At 47.0% G+C, this 15,545-nt stretch overlaps 1 protein-coding gene across 4 annotated transcripts in view; it reads right to left on the bottom strand.

The window, feature by feature from the left end:
* Window positions 1-15,545, bottom strand: part of SGSM2 (small G protein signaling modulator 2) — a 551,979-nt gene that overhangs the window by 351,830 nt on the left and 184,604 nt on the right. For all 4 annotated transcript variants that reach the window (XM_030185728.1, XM_030185727.1, XM_030185730.1 and 1 more), the window contains exons 4-5: window positions 12,685-12,846; window positions 2,410-2,477 (exon numbers count right to left, since the gene is read on the bottom strand). In XM_030185728.1, the coding sequence (XP_030041588.1) occupies window positions 2,410-2,477; window positions 12,685-12,846 (230 nt within the window). The remainder of the gene's footprint in view (window positions 1-2,409; window positions 2,478-12,684; window positions 12,847-15,545) is intronic.

The raw sequence follows: 15,545 nt of genomic DNA, 5'->3' as shown, positions 1-15,545 counted from the left end.
GTAATCAATAAGCCTTGCTTAATATTGATTATGCACAGTGGAAGTTTGGCCTAATTTCATTGCCTGAAAATGAATAGAAGAAAGAAGGGATTTGTTTTCAGAATGACTGCACTGCAGTGGCATAAGAAGGGGGGGGTGCGGGGGGGGGGGGGTGGCGGTCCGCCCCGGGTGCACGCCGCTGGGGGGTGTCGGCTCCGCGCTGGTGCACTGCCCTCTCTGCCCCGGAACAGGTTACTTCCTGTTCCGGGACAGAGAAAGCAGTGAACCAGCGCGGAGCCGACACACCCCAGCAACGTGCAGTCGGGGCGGATCAGCCCTCCCGCCCGTCCCTCGTCGCAGGTATGCACACCGGGGGGGGGGGGGGTGCTCCAGCGGGAGGAGGGTGCGCCGTGCTGCACCTGGGGGGGGGGGGGTGCGCAGCGGCGACTCGCCCCGGGTGTCAGCTCCCCTCGCTACGGCTCTGCTGCATTGTACTGTATTCTAGAAGCTTCAAATATCTATCTAATATTGAAATTTCTAGTCTGCTTTTACCCAACAAAATTTGGGCCAAAAGTGTTATACAATAATGATGAAACTGATTTAAAAGAACAGTTTTAAGCTAAAAAACAGGATTTAGTTAAGAACCTTTGAAACAAAAAGTTTTTAAATACTTATGAAATATTGAAGCACCCCCTCCCTTTTACCTAAAAATAGGAGGTGGCCGGTTCAAATCCCACTGCTGCTCCCTGTGATCTTCGGCAAGTCACTTAACCTTCTATTGCCTCAGGTACAAAATTAGATTGTGAGCCTGACAGGAAAATGTTACTCACCCCAATACTGCATGGGGAGCATTTGCACATAACAATTCCATTATACAGTTCTAGCATAAACCCGCATTTACACCAGGTCAAAGGCAGGCAGGCATAAATGGGCATTTCTACAAGGGCCACATATCTTGCGTGACTTACAGTATTATATAAGTTGTGCATGTAAATTGGAGACATGAGCACACAGCTCCTATGCTCCAACCATGTACGCCCCCGTGCAATTACATGCATACCTTAGCGTGTACGCCCCCCTTGCTTTTCCATGCAGTTATGTGTACAACGAACACACACAGTTACAGAGTTGCCGTTTTATTTCTTAGCAGTGCTGAAGACCACTTGTGAAAACCATTTATTGGGAAAAAATATTTTCCCAAGTACAATGGCCTATCTGGAAATCTCCCTCATCTGCCTAAGCTGAGAGCATGTGGAAGGGTCCATGACCCTCGTTACTTTTAGCTGGGCTAAAAAGAGGCTTTTTTTTAGGCAGGGAAATGAACGGCATGAGTACTGGGTATTCTGAAATGTAAACATTCTATTTTACTCCACCTCTCTTGCCGACGTGTGCAAAAGACACAGGTGCTTTTAGCAGACATACTTTAAACTAGCTACTTTTCAAAGAAAAGTCACTCAGGTATTTTTTCTGTCAAAGTCAGCTACAATGGTTGAGGTCCCATATACCTTGCAATTAAGCAGGCTATTTGAAAAATGCCTCTTAATGACTTATAGGGCACAAGTTGAAATTCTCTATCCAGCCCTCAGTGGACTGATGGTTGCAAAACTAAACAAGCCTCTCACAACTGGTAGCCTCTTTAATCAGTGGAGAGACCCGTTGGGCAAACATTACTCACACATCCCTTTTGTCTCAGGGCAGTCGATGGGGGAGGCAAGTAACACCAGAGCTCATACTGCATCCTTTTCCTGGGCTTCAAGCACCAGAGCTGTCCAATCACCATTGAAACTTTGCCAGCAAACAGTTTGAGGAACATGATGGAAGGAAGTAATCTATAAATAAAAGGGACCAACAGTTCTACCTGAAGGCTAGAATTATCACTCCAGAAATGAGCAAGAGTGACTATGGCAAACCAGTACTCGGCAGAAGATGACAGATAAGGTTTAAAGGCATGAGCTTCCTTTGGGCTCAATGGGATGGAGCCTGTTGGGCTGTGGTGTCATGAGCTTTCATTCGCAGTTATTCCAGGATGTCCCCCATTTAATATACCTCTCCCAACTCAACCCATCCAATGTAGTAACAGTCCTCGGCTAGTAAGCTTGCATCCCAAGTTTGACCTGGTGGTGTCGCTGCTGCATGATGTGAATACTGCATTCACTGTATCCCCAGACCCAGGGGACCTAGGTGACCCAGTGAGCAGAAACCAAGCTTGCAAAACAAACCTGAGTCTTTTGCACCGCACTGTAACCCAATGGTCAACCCATAAGGAATACTGTATTCTGATGTAATGGAGAAATCTGGAAGGCCAAATTTGTATTCCTTATGGACTGTATTCTTCTTTGCAATGGTATTTAATAGTATAGAAAATCCAACCCAGAACTGACCCATCTTCAGTTCATCACCCTGATGTACCACAGTGAAAAGCATCCTTACCAAGGAGGGCAGCCAAAATGGGACCACACACTGGATCAGCCATTAAAGATTCTCTCTCATAGTATTTGCTGGTAGGGAAGAGAAAGCACATGAAAATTATACACAAAAATGAGAGTGAGGTTACTGAAAAAGCAAAGATACTTACCTGTAAGCAGGTATTCTCCGAGGACAGCAGGCTGACTGTTCTCACATGTGGGTCGGCGTCCATGGCGGCCCAGGAACGGAGATTTTTCCAGTAAAAATCCACAAAGCTTTGCAACAGCCTCCACAGTGCGGGACGGACGCACTGCGCATGCGCAGCCATCTTCCCGCCCAAGCGCGTCCGTTCCCGCCTCAGTTATATCAAAAGCAAATAAAGAATAAAAACAACTCCTCCTCCTCCAAAGGGGAGGTGGGCGGGTAGGTGAGAACAATCAGCCTGCTGTCCTCGGAGAATACATGCTACAGGTAAGTATCTTCGCTTTCTCTGAGGACAAGCAGGCTGCTTGTTCTCACATGTGGGGTATCCCTAGCCCCCAGGCTCACTCAAAATAAGAAAGAGGGTCAACTGGGCCTCGCAATGGCGAGGACATAACAGAGATTGACCTATGAAGAAACAGCTAATAGAGTGCAGCCTGGAACAGAACAAAAATGGGCCTAGGGGGGTGGAGTTGGATTCTAGACCCCGAACAGATTCTGCAGCACCGACTGCCCAAACCGACTGTCGCATTGGGTATCTTGCTGAAGGCAGTAATGAGAGGTGAATGTGTGGACTGATGACCACGTCGCAGCCTTGCAAATCTCTTCTATAGTGGCTGACTTCAAGTGGGCCACTGATGCTGTCATGGCTCGAACACTATGAGCCGTGACATGACCCTCAAGAGTCAGCTCAGCCCAGGCGTAAGTGAAGGAAATGCAATCTGTTAGCCAATTGGAAATGGTGCGTTTCCCGAAAGCAACTCCCCTTCTGTTGGGATCGAAAGAAACAAACATTCGGGCGGACTGTCTGAAGAGGCTTGTCCGCTCCACATAGAAGGCCAATGCTCTCTTGCAGTCCAATGTATGCAACTGACGTTCAGCAGGGCGGGTATGAGGACGGGGAAAGAATGTTGGCAAGACAACTGACTGGTTCAGATGGAACTCCGACACCACCTTCAGCATGAACTTAGGGTGCGTACGGAGGACTACTCTATTATGATGAAATTCAGTATAGGGAGCACGGGCTACCGAGGCTTGAAGCTCACTGACTCTACGAGCTGAAATAACAGCCACCAAGACAATGACCTTCCAAGTCAAATACTTCAGATGGCAGGAATCCAGTGGCTCAAAAGGAGGTTTCATCAGCTGGGTGAGGACGACGTTGAGGTCCCATGACACTGGTGGAGGTTTGACAGGGGGCTTTGACAAAAGCAAACCTCTCATGAAGCGAACAACTAAAGGCTTACCCTCTACACGATAATGAAAAGCACTAATTGCACAAAGATGAACTCTTATAGAGTTAGTCTTGAGACCAGCCTCTGACAAGTGTAGAGGGTATTCAAGCAGGGTCTGTGTAGGACAACAGCAAGGATCTAGGGCCTTGCTGTCACATCAGACGGCAAACCTCCTCCATTTAAAAGAGTAACACCTCTTTGTGGAATCTTTCTTGGAAGCAAGCAAGACTCAGGAAACACCCTCAGAAAGACCTAAGGAGGCAAAGTCTACACTCTCAACATCCAGGCCATGAGAGCCAGAGACTGGAGGTTGGGATGCAGAAGCGCCCCTTCGTTCTGAGTGATGAGAGTTGGAAAACAATCTCCACGGTTCTTTGGAGGACAACTCCAGAAGAAGAAGGAACCAAATCCAACGCGGCCAAAAGGCCACAAATCAGAATCATGGTTCCGTGGTCTTGCTAGAGTTTCAGCAAAGTCTTCCCCACCAGAGGTATGGGAGGATATGCATGGGATATGCATACAGAAGGCCCTTCCACCAATAAAGGAGAAAGGCATCTGACACTAGTCTGTCGTGGGCCTGAAATCTGGAACAGATCTGAGGGACCTTGTGATTGATCTTAGTGGCAAAAAGATCCACCGAGGGGGTGCCCCACTCCCGGAGTTGAGCGACCACTCATGAGGTTGCATAATCCTGCTCAACCTGTCGGCCAGACTGTTTATGCCTGCCAGATACGTGGCTTGGAGAAACATGCCGTGACGGCAAGCCCAAAGCCACATCTGGACGGCTTCCTGATACAGGGGGCGAGATCCGGTGCCCCCCTGCTTGTTGATGTAGTACATGGCAACCTGGTTGTCTGTCTGAATTTGAATAACTTGATTGGACAGCCGATCTCTGAAAGCCTTTAGAGCGTTCCAGATCGCTTGCAACTCCAGGAGATTGACCTGAAGACCTGATTCTTGGAGGGACCAAGCTCCCTGACTGTGGAGCCCATCTACATGCGCTCCCCACCCCAGGAGAGATGCATACGCGGTCAGCACATTTTGAGGCTGAGGAATTTGGAAGGGATGTCCCAAAGTCAAATTGGATCGAAATGTCCACCACTGAAGGGAATTGTGAAAATCAGTGGACATCTGGATCACATCCTCTAGATTCCCCGCAGCTTGATACCGTTGAGAAGCTAGGGTCCACTGAGCAGATCTCATGTGCAGGCGTGCCGTGGGTGTCACATGAGCTGTGGAGGCCATATGCCCTAGCAGTCTCAACATCTGCCGAGCTGTGATCTGCTGAGATGCTCTGGCCATGGAAACGAGAGACAGAAGGTTGCCTGCCCTCATCTCGGGAAGATAGGCCCGAGCTGTCAGAGTCCAGCAGAGCTCTTATGAATTCTAGTTGTTGAACTGGAAGAAGGATAGAACTGAAAAATGAGCTTGTGGATCTACTGCTAGTGATATGCAACTTATCCTTAAATTCGAGCATGGTACCGGAAGATTGGAGGGTGGCCAATGTAACGCCCATTTTTAAAAAAGGCTCCAGGGGAGATCCGGGAAATTATAGACCGGTGAGTCTGACGTCGGTGCCGGGGAAAATGGTAGAGGCTATTATTAAAAACAAAATTACAGAGCACATCCGAGGACATGGATTACTGAGACCAAGTCAGCACAGCTATTGTGTGGGGAAATCTTGCCTGACCAATTTACTTCAATTCTTTGAAGGAGTAAACAAACATGTGGACAAAGGGGAGCCGGTTGATATTGTGTATCTGGATTTTCAAAAGGCATTTGACAAGGTACCTCATGAAAGGCTACAGAGGAAATTGGAGGGTCATGGGATAGGAGGAAATGTCCTATTGTGGATTAAAAACTGGTTGAAGGATAGAAAACAGAGAGTGGGGTTAAATGGGCAGTATTCACAATGGAGAAGGGTAGTTAGTGGGGTTCCTCAAGGGTCTGTGCTAGGACCGCTGCTTTTTAATATATTTATAAATGATTTAGAGATGGGAGTAACTAGCAAGGTAATTAAATTTGCTGATGACACAAAGTTATTCAAAGTCGTTAACTCGCGACAGGATTGTGAAAAATTACAAGAGGACCTTACGAGACTGGGAGACTGGGCGGCTAAATGGCAGATGACGTTTAATGTGAGCAAGTGCAAGGTGATGCATGTGGGAAAAAAGAACCCGAATTATAGCTACGTCATGCAAGGTTCCACGTTAGGAGTTACGGACCAAGAAAGGGATCTGGGTGTCGTCGTCGATAACACACTGAAACCTTCTGCTCAGTGTGCTGCTGCGGCTAGGAAAGCGAAAAGAATGTTGGGTATTATTAGGAAAGGTATGGAAAACAGGTGTGAGGATGTTATAATGCCGTTGTATCGCTCCATGGTGCGACCGCACCTTGAGTATTGTGTTCAATTCTGGTCGCCGCATCTCAAGAAAGATATAGTAGAATTGGAAAAGGTGCAGCGAAGGGCGACTAAAATGATAGCGGGGATGGGAGGACTTCCCTATGAAGAAAGACTAAGGAGGCTACGGCTATTCAGCTTGGAGAAGAGACGGCTGAGGGGAGACATGATAGAGGTATATAAAATAATGAGTGGAGTGGAACAGGTGGATGTGAAGCATCTGTTCACGCTTTCCAAAAATACTAGGACTAGGGGGCATGCGATTAAACTACAGTGTAGTAAATTTAAAACAAATCGGAGAAAATTTTCTTCACCCAACGTGTAATTAAACTCTGGAATTCATTGCCGGAAAATGTGGTGAAGGCGGTTAGCTTAGCAGAGTTTAAAAAGGGGTTGGACGGTTTCCTAAAGGACAAGTCCATAAACCGCTACTAAACGGACTTGGAAAAATCCAAAATCCCAGGAATAACACATATAGAATGTTTGTAAGTTGGGAAGCTTGCCAGGTGCCCTTGGCCTGGATTGGCAGCTGTCGTGGACAAGATGCTGGGCTCGATGGACCCTTGGTCTTTTCCCAGTATGGCATTACTTATGTAAGGTGGGACTTTGGGTAATTGATGACAAACCCTAGCAGCTCCAAGAGTCAAATAGTCATCTGAATGGACTGTAGAGCTCCTGCCTCTGAGGTGTTCTTCACCAGCCAATCATTGAGATAAGGGAACACATGTACTCACAGTCTGCGTAGCGATGCTGCAACTATTGCCAGGCATTTTGTGAAAACTCTGGGCGCAGACGTGAGACCAAAGGGTAGCACACAATACTGGAAGTGCTGTGTTCCCAGACGGAATCGAAGATACTTCCTGTCAGCTGGCAGTATCAGAATGTGAGTGTAAGCTTCGTTTAAGTCCAGAAAGCATAGCCAATCATTTTTCTGAATCATGGGAAGAAGGGTGCCCAGGGAAACCATCCTGAACTTTTCTCGGACCAAATATTTGTTCAGGGCCCTTAGGTCTAGGATGGGACGCTGTTTTCTTTTGCACAAGGAAGTACCTGGAATAGAATCCCAGCCCTTCTTGCCCTGGTGGAACGGGCTCGATCGTATTGGCGCTGAGAAGGGCGGAGAGTTCCTCTGCAAGTACCTGCCTTTGCTGGACGCTGAAGGATTGAGTTCCCAGTGGACAATTTGGAGGTCTGAAGATCAAATTGAGGGAGTACCCTAACCGGATTATTTAAAGAACCCACTGGTCAGAGGTTATGAGAGGCCACATTTGGTGAAAAAATTTTAACCTCCCCCCGACCGTCAGATCATCCGGCACAACTACTTTTATGGCAGCTATGCTCATCTGGAGCCAGTCAAAAGCCCGTCCCTTGCTTTTGCTGGGGAGCTGCAGGGGCCTGTCTGGGCGCACGCTGTTGACGCGAACGAGCACGCTGGGGCTGAGCCTGGGAAGGCTGTCAGGAAGGTGGACTGTACCTACGCTTATTGTAAGCATAGGGAGCATTCCTCCTTCCCGGGAAAAACGTCTACCTGTTGAGGTAGATACTGAAGGTGCCCAGTGGGAGAGTTTGTCGAGGGCGGTTTCCCGCTGGTGGAGCTGCTCTACCATCTGCTCAACCTTCTCGCCAAAAATATTATCCCCCTGGCAAGGGACATCAGCAAGCCGCTGCTGGGTCCGATTGTCCAGGTCAGAGGCACGCAGCCATGAGAGTCTGCGCATCATGATACCTTGAGCAGCGGATCTGGATGCAACATCAAAAGTGTCATAAGCACCCCTGGACGGGAATTTACGACACGCCTTCAGCTGCCTGACCACCTCCTGAAAAGGCCTGGCGTGCTCCGGAGGGAGCTTGTCCACCAAGTCCGCCAGTTGCTTTACATTGTTTTGCATGTGGATGCGCGTGTAGAGCTGGTATGATTGAATCTTGGACACGAGCATAGAGGACTGATAGCCCTTTCTCCCAAACGAGTCAAGAGTTCTAGATTTTCTCCTCGGGGGCGCCGAGGCAAAATCTCTAGTACTCCTGGCCCTCTTGAGAGCGGAATCCACAACCATAGAGTCGTGAGGTAACTGCGACTTCCTCAACTCAGGTTCTCTGTGGATTCGATACTGGGACTCTGCTTTCTTGGGAATGGTGGGATTAGTTAATGGTTTCATCCAGTTCCTCACCAATGTCTCCTTAAGGATATTATGCAGAGGAGCAGTGGAGGACTCCTTAGGTGGTGAAGGATAGTCAAGGACCTCGAGCATCTCAGTCCTGGGCTGATCCTCGGTTACCACCGGGAAGGGAATGCCTACAGACATTTCCCGGACAAATGACGAGAAGGAGAGACTCACCGGCGGAGAAAGCTTCCTCTCAGGTGAAGGAGTGGGATCAGAAGGAAGACCACTAGACTCCTTGGAAGAGAAATATCTGGGATCTTCCCCTTCATCCCAGGAGGCATCCTCCTCGGTATCGGACAAGAGTTCTTGAACTGCAGTCCGAAACCAGGCCTGTCTCGATGCCGAGAAACCATGTCCCTGATGGCGATGCCAAGAAGTGGACTCCCATGCCGGCAGCAATGAAGCTCCCTCCAACAATGTCAATGGGGAGTCAACCTGGGTGGCAGCCGAGGCCGATGCCGCAAGTGGTTCCGGCGTCAGGGACCTCACCACAGGCACGGAGCCAGCTGTTGCTTACATCGACAGTACAGAGGGCGCAAGCACCCCCGGTACCGAGGCAGACTGACGCAGCAGACCTTCCAGAAGGCCTGGAAGAATGGCTCAGATGCTCTCCTCCAGAGTCGCTGTTGAGGAAGGCTATGGGGCGGTACAGAAGTCGATGTCAGAATCTGTGGAGGCCTGGGAGGCGGTACAAGGCTGTCCCAAGATCGACGCACCAACACCTCTTGTATGGAGGGTGAGCGCTCCTCCCGGCGTCAACGCTTTCCGGGTGCCTCTAAGGAGACGGGTGCCGATGCTTCTTCACCTTCGCTCGAAGCACGTCACCGGTACGCCTCCTCGGGGTCGAGTCCGACAGTGGCCGGTCCCAGTGGGCCTCCACAGCAGGAGCCTTCGAGACAGTTGGAGACGCACTCGACGGCTCGCTACTCCTAGCTAGTGGTGATGTCCGGACAGCCATTACCTGCACTCCTGACGTCGACGCCGAGGAATCAGTCGGAACTCCGTAAAGACAGTCCCGAAGAGTTCTTCTCGACGCCTGTGTCCGTTTTTTCAAACTCAGACACAACTTGCAAGCGTCTGGGTGATGGTCGGGCCCAAGGCACTGGATGCAACAGGAGTGCGGGTCAGTGCCCGAGATCGACCGCTGGCACCGAGCACACTTCTTGAAGCCGCTGGGAGGCTTCGATATCATCGGCGGAAAAATTGCGGCGGCGAAATCAAAAGGCTCGATTGTGCCGACCAAGGGCACAAAAAGGAGTACCGTGGACGTGCAGCCCAAGAAGGCCACAACGGAAGCGAAAGGAAACTTAACAGGGGGAAAAAAACTAAGATAAAAGAGGTTTGTTTTGAGGTTTGTTTACAAATGCTAATAATAATAATAATAAAAAAAAAACAAAAGAAAAAGACAACGTAAACCAAAAAGAAAGCGCTAAAGAACAATGCGAAGGACGTCTAAGTCTTTCCTTGGGCCTGAGGGAGAGAGACCGACATGCAGCCACTCTCCACCATGGAAAAAGAAAAACTGAGGCGGGAACAGACGCGTGCGGGCGGAAAGATGGCCGCACATGCGCAGTGCATCCGTCCTGCGCTCAGGAGGCTGTCGCAAAGCTTTGTGGATTCTTACTGGAAAAATCTCCGTTCCTGGGCCGCCATGGACGCTGACCCACATGTAAGAGAACAAGCAGCCTGCCTTGTCTTCGGAGAATGGCAGTTAACTCTTGGAGCATAAAACCATCAAGACAGACACTTTGGTATCTTTTTGTCTCAGAGCTTGGATATGTGTCTGAGGTGAACAAGAAAGCAGATCTCCTGAGAGAACAAACCTTTAAGTTGTTTTTTAAAGGTCTGGAAGATTCTTCATTCTCCAATCTGCCAATGGGGCATCTGACAGGCAGATAGGAAGGCAGAAACTATTACCATGAGTAAGACCAGCCTGATAGCTGGGGATGTTCCATATGAGAAGTGCAAGGCATATTTCAATCTCTAGAAGTCACACTTGCATAAACAATCTTATAACCACTAATTAGGAGAATGACTGTAGACAGTGGTATAACGTGGTAACTCAGCATGTCTCAACCTTCTCCTAGGCAGCCAATCGGGTTTTCAGGATTACCAAAATGACAATGTATGAAATAGAACTGCTTACATGGGAGAGCCATTGTATGCAAAGCTATCTCATTCATATTCATTGTGGTAGTCCCAAAAACTAACTGGCCATTGGGCTCATTTTCGAAAGAGAAGGGTGCTCATCTTTTGACACAAATCGGGAGATGGGCGTCCTTATCCCAGGGTCGCCCAAATCGGCATAATCGAAAGCCGATTTTGGGCGCCCTCAACTGCTTTCCGTTGCGGGGACGATCAAAGTTCACGGGGGCATGTTGGAAGCATAGCGAAGGCGGGACTGGGGCCTGCTTAACACATGGGCGTCCTCGGCAAATAATGGAAAAAAGAAGGGCGTCTCTGATGAACACTTGGCCGACTTTACTTGGTCCATTTCTTTTACAACCAAGCCACAAAAAGGTGCCTTATGTTTTAAATTTTTTATTGACAAACCGATACAGAAATAAAGTTTTCACAAATGAATCTATAAAACAATTGTCATCTGTGTTCATTATCATAATCTAACATTGTTTTCTTTTCACCCTCCTCCCCCCACCTCCCCTCCCCTCTTCTTTCCCGTGATATCATCCGAAGGTTTGACCCTTCATCCAAAAAGGTGCCTTAAATGACCAGATGACCACCGGAGGGAATTGGGGATGACCTCCCCCTACTCCGCCAGTGGTCACTAACCCCCTCCCACCCTCAAAAAAGTTTTTTAAAATATTTTTTCCAGCCTCTATACCAGCCTCAAATATCATACCCAGCTCCATGACAACAGTATGCAGGTCCCTGGAGCAGTTTCAGTGGGTACTGCAGTGCACTCCAGGAAGGTGGACCCAGGCCCATCTTCCCCTACCTCTTAAACTTGTGGTGGTAAATGTGAGCCCTCCAAAACCAACACAAACCCACTGTACCCACATCTAGATGCCCCCCTTCATCCTTAAGGGCTATGGTAGTGGTGTACAGTTGTGGGGAGTGGGTATTGGGGGGCTCAGCACATAAGGTAAGGGAGCTATGCACCTGGGAGCTTTTTCTGAAGTCCACTGCAGTGCCCCCTAGGGTGCCCATTTGGTGTCCTGGCACGTCAGGGGGACCAGTGCACTACGAATGCTGGCTCGTCCCATGACGAAAGGGCTTGGATTTGGTCGTTTCTGAGATGGGCGTCCTCAGTTTCCATTATCGCCGAAAATCGGGGACGACCATCTCTAAGGCGTCCCCGACCGTATTATTGAAACGAAAGATGGCCGCCCATTTTGTTTCGCTAATATGGGTTTCCCCGCCCCTTCGCGGGGACGTCCTGCGAGGATGCCCCGTTCAATTATGCCCCTCCATGTGTGCCTTCAGAAGAGGATTGAGAAAATGCGTTAACTACAGTTGCTTCAGCTGAAACTAGAACTGGGGCAAGGGATGGTGTTGGAGGGGAGTCTTTTGACTTAACATAGTAACTGAACTGAAGGGATGAAACACTCCCCCCTCTGGTCCACACTTTAAGACATGAGCTATAGAAACAGTTTCCAAGCCTCTAACACAAGGGTTCTCAAATCCAGTCTTCAAGGTCCACAACCCAGTCTGATTTTCAGGATTTCCATAATGAATATATATGAGATCTATTTGCATGCAATGGAAGCAGTGAATGCAAATAGATATCATACATATTTGTGGAAATCCTGCAAACCAGGCTAGGTTATGGACCCCTGCTCTAACAATGATATTCCCTCCCAGTCCTCATGTCTGCCAACAGTTAGACTTTGAGAGAGATTTGCATACAATGGAGGTAGTAGGCATGCAACACTATCATGCATATTCATTACAAATATGTTGAAAACCTGATTTGTTAGCAGACATCAAGGACTGGGAGTGAAGACCAAGGCCCAAAGGAGAAAAAAAAGGCATTCTACTACTACTATTTATCATTTCTATAGCGCTGTACACCATACACAAAAAGACAGTCCCTGCTCAAAGAGCTTACAATCTTCCTGGCCTTAACTAGCCAACCCTATTTTCAGTACTGATATTTTTGTGATTTGACAATACACTATTCGATTTGACTTAAGTGCACTGAAGACTACCCAGCTTCATGCCACCTAGCTGCCAGGACCTGCAGTGCTTGGCTGCACCATAGGGGTCATGTTGCCACATCTGCACCCAGAGTTGCCCCAGGTTCCTATATCAAAACAAACCCACTGGATAGCGGTCTTACCTCCAGTTATCAACAATGTACTGCACAATTCTGTCTAGAACTTTCTCAATTAAGGCTGTCCGGACCCAGATATGTTTTAGTGCTTGAGGTGTCAGCTTGGGAGGTCTGCTTGCTGTGGAGCCCTGCCTTTTCAGGGATTCCTGGCCATTGGATGGATTCTTCCTGCAAAACAGAAATCAAAACTTCATCCACCTTGGACAATGAAAGCAGTGTCAGATATTCAAGATACCCACAGGAGCAAGATTTGCACATGATAGAGGCGGTATTCTAGGACAGAGTTGAAAAACATTCCATGCTCAGCACATTCAGTGTGTCTGCAAGGGATTTCCTCTTATCCGCACTATTAAAATGCACAAATCCCAGACTGCTTATCATATGGTCAGTGGCATCATTAACTGTATTATTTAAATATGTGCTGCCTCCTGAGTTCTCCACCTGCTCCAACACTGCCAGCTCCTTTGTACATTGGGAGAGCAGTTTCCAGTGCATAGACAGAACAGGGAGAAAGCGGAATCTCTAAACCAGACACTGCTGTCATCTACCAACAATCACAGCCTGAGGCACGCTGTCGGGTGCTGGTGTTAGCATCCAGTGAACTCAAGGGAAATCAAGCTCCGAAGCTGCAGTTTATGTTGGATTATTTGTAGTAAATAATTAGCAGATTTTTATACACACAGCTTCAGCTTTAGAAATGTTAATTTCTTTTCTTCATCTCTCTCATACACCCCAGAATAATTCACTGCTGAGTCACTTTAAAGTTGAAGTAACAAAACATCTGTTTACTCACAGTTTGTAGTTAGATTATATTCAGACAGGCTTATATATACATAATACTATACATTTGGATTATCAGCTCTTTCCATGTGCTTAGATGGTAATGGATGCTCACACCATGGATTCTCTCAGCTTAGGAGAGATCATGAGCACCATGTGCTGTGTCTAACCCCCACAGGAAGTTGCATAGGTGTGACCTCTCTAAGTAATTCACATCAGAGGTCACAGAGTAATCACAGAGAAAAAATTGGTGACAGGCAATGCATGTAAAATACAATACATTATTCCAACAAACCCCTTCTCATGCATAACTGTCATGCAATTATTAATTCACACAAAGTCCAAGCTTTATACGCAGATTCTCAAAACGTTCTCTGGGTAACGGTTTGGTCATGATGTCAGCTGTCATCTCACTGGTGTGACAATAGTGTAGACTGATGACCCCTTCTTTCGCCAGCTCTCGCACGTTGTGGTATTTCGTTGCGATGTGCTTGGTGCGTGACTGAACCTTGTCATTCTGTGACAGTCGGATGCAGCTCTGATTATCTTCCATTAACTGGATTGGTCTCTGTTCAGCTATTCCAAAATCCAGCAAAAGTTTTTCAATCCACATCAGTTCTCTGCATGCTTCTGATACAGCCACATATTCAGCTTCTGTAGAAGACAGACTCACAATACTTTGTTTATGACTGGCCCAAGAAATTTGTACATTTCCATACATAAACACATATCCACTTGTGGATTTATAATCAGAATGATCCCCTGCCCAATCTGAATCACAGTAACATATTAGTTTTGGATTACTATTGGCTGAAATCTTTAATTTACAATCAATGGTACCTTTTAAATACCTTACCATCCTTTTAACTGCAGTCCAATCTGATTTGGTAGGTGAGCTGACCCTTCTGCTCAAAATTCCTACTGCATTTGCTATATCAGCCCTGTATGTGGTAGTTAGATATAAAAGCTTACCTATGGCTGATCTATATTGGATGTTATCTGGTAAAGGTTCTCTTACTGTTTCATCCTTCAGAAAATCAGTGATCATGGGAGTGCTTACAACTTGGGCATCTTGCATACCTAAACTTTCAATAAGCTCATTTATTTTCTGCTTCTGGCTTAGAAGATAAGAACCATCATTTTGTTTCTCAATTTCTATACCAAGATAGTATGACACATTACCAAGTTCTTTTATCTCAACATTCAGGTTTAAATATTTTACAATGTCCTTGTACTCTTGCTCACTTTCGCTTGCAATGAGCAGATCATCAACAAAAGCTAAAATGTATGCATATTGTCCATTTCTGCACCTAGTGTACAAGCATTTATCTGCTTCACCTTGCTTAAATCCTAAATTTGTCAATATTTCATGCAATTTGTCATTCCAACATTTTGCACTTTGCTTTAATCCATAAAGACCTTTGTTTAATTTACACACTAGCTGTCTTTGTTTTGTATTTATGAAACCTGTTGGCTGTTCCATGTACAAGTCTTCAGTTATATCTCCATGAAGAAATGCTGTTTTCACATCAATGTGGTTGACTTGCATGCCTTTTGAGACTGCAATGCTCAGAAGTGTTCTAATTGTCGTGTGTTTCACTACAGGTGCAAACACTTCATCAAAATCTTCTCCATATTTTTGAAGATATCCCTTTGCGACTAATCTGGCTTTATACCTTTCCACTTTTCCTTGTGCATTCCTTTTTAACTTGAATACCCATTTGCATCCTATAGCTTTCTTGCCAGGAGGTAATTTTGTAAGAATCCAAGTATTATTTTTATGCAATGCATCAATTTCTTCTTGTGCTGCTTTATGCCATTCAGCAGCTTCTTCTGCTGGCATTTTCTCAATCTCATCCCATGTTAAGGACTCTTGAGCTTCTGCTGACTTTGTTAGGTAAGACAGTCTTGGGGGTGGAACACCTTTGTTTTCCCTGGATGAGCGTCTGACAACAGGTTGGTCTGACCTTTCCGCATCCTCTAAATCTGAGAGTCCTTCTCCAATTGATTCCCCTTCTCCAACTGTACTGTCTCCTGCGATGATCCTTTCTGTGTCTGCTTCCTCTGCCTGTTCCTCGTTAGATACA

Source organism: Microcaecilia unicolor, chromosome 13, assembly GCF_901765095.1.
Source record: "Microcaecilia unicolor chromosome 13, aMicUni1.1, whole genome shotgun sequence".
NCBI lineage: Eukaryota > Metazoa > Chordata > Amphibia > Gymnophiona > Siphonopidae > Microcaecilia > Microcaecilia unicolor.
This window is presented reverse-complemented; position numbering and strand designations above follow the sequence as displayed.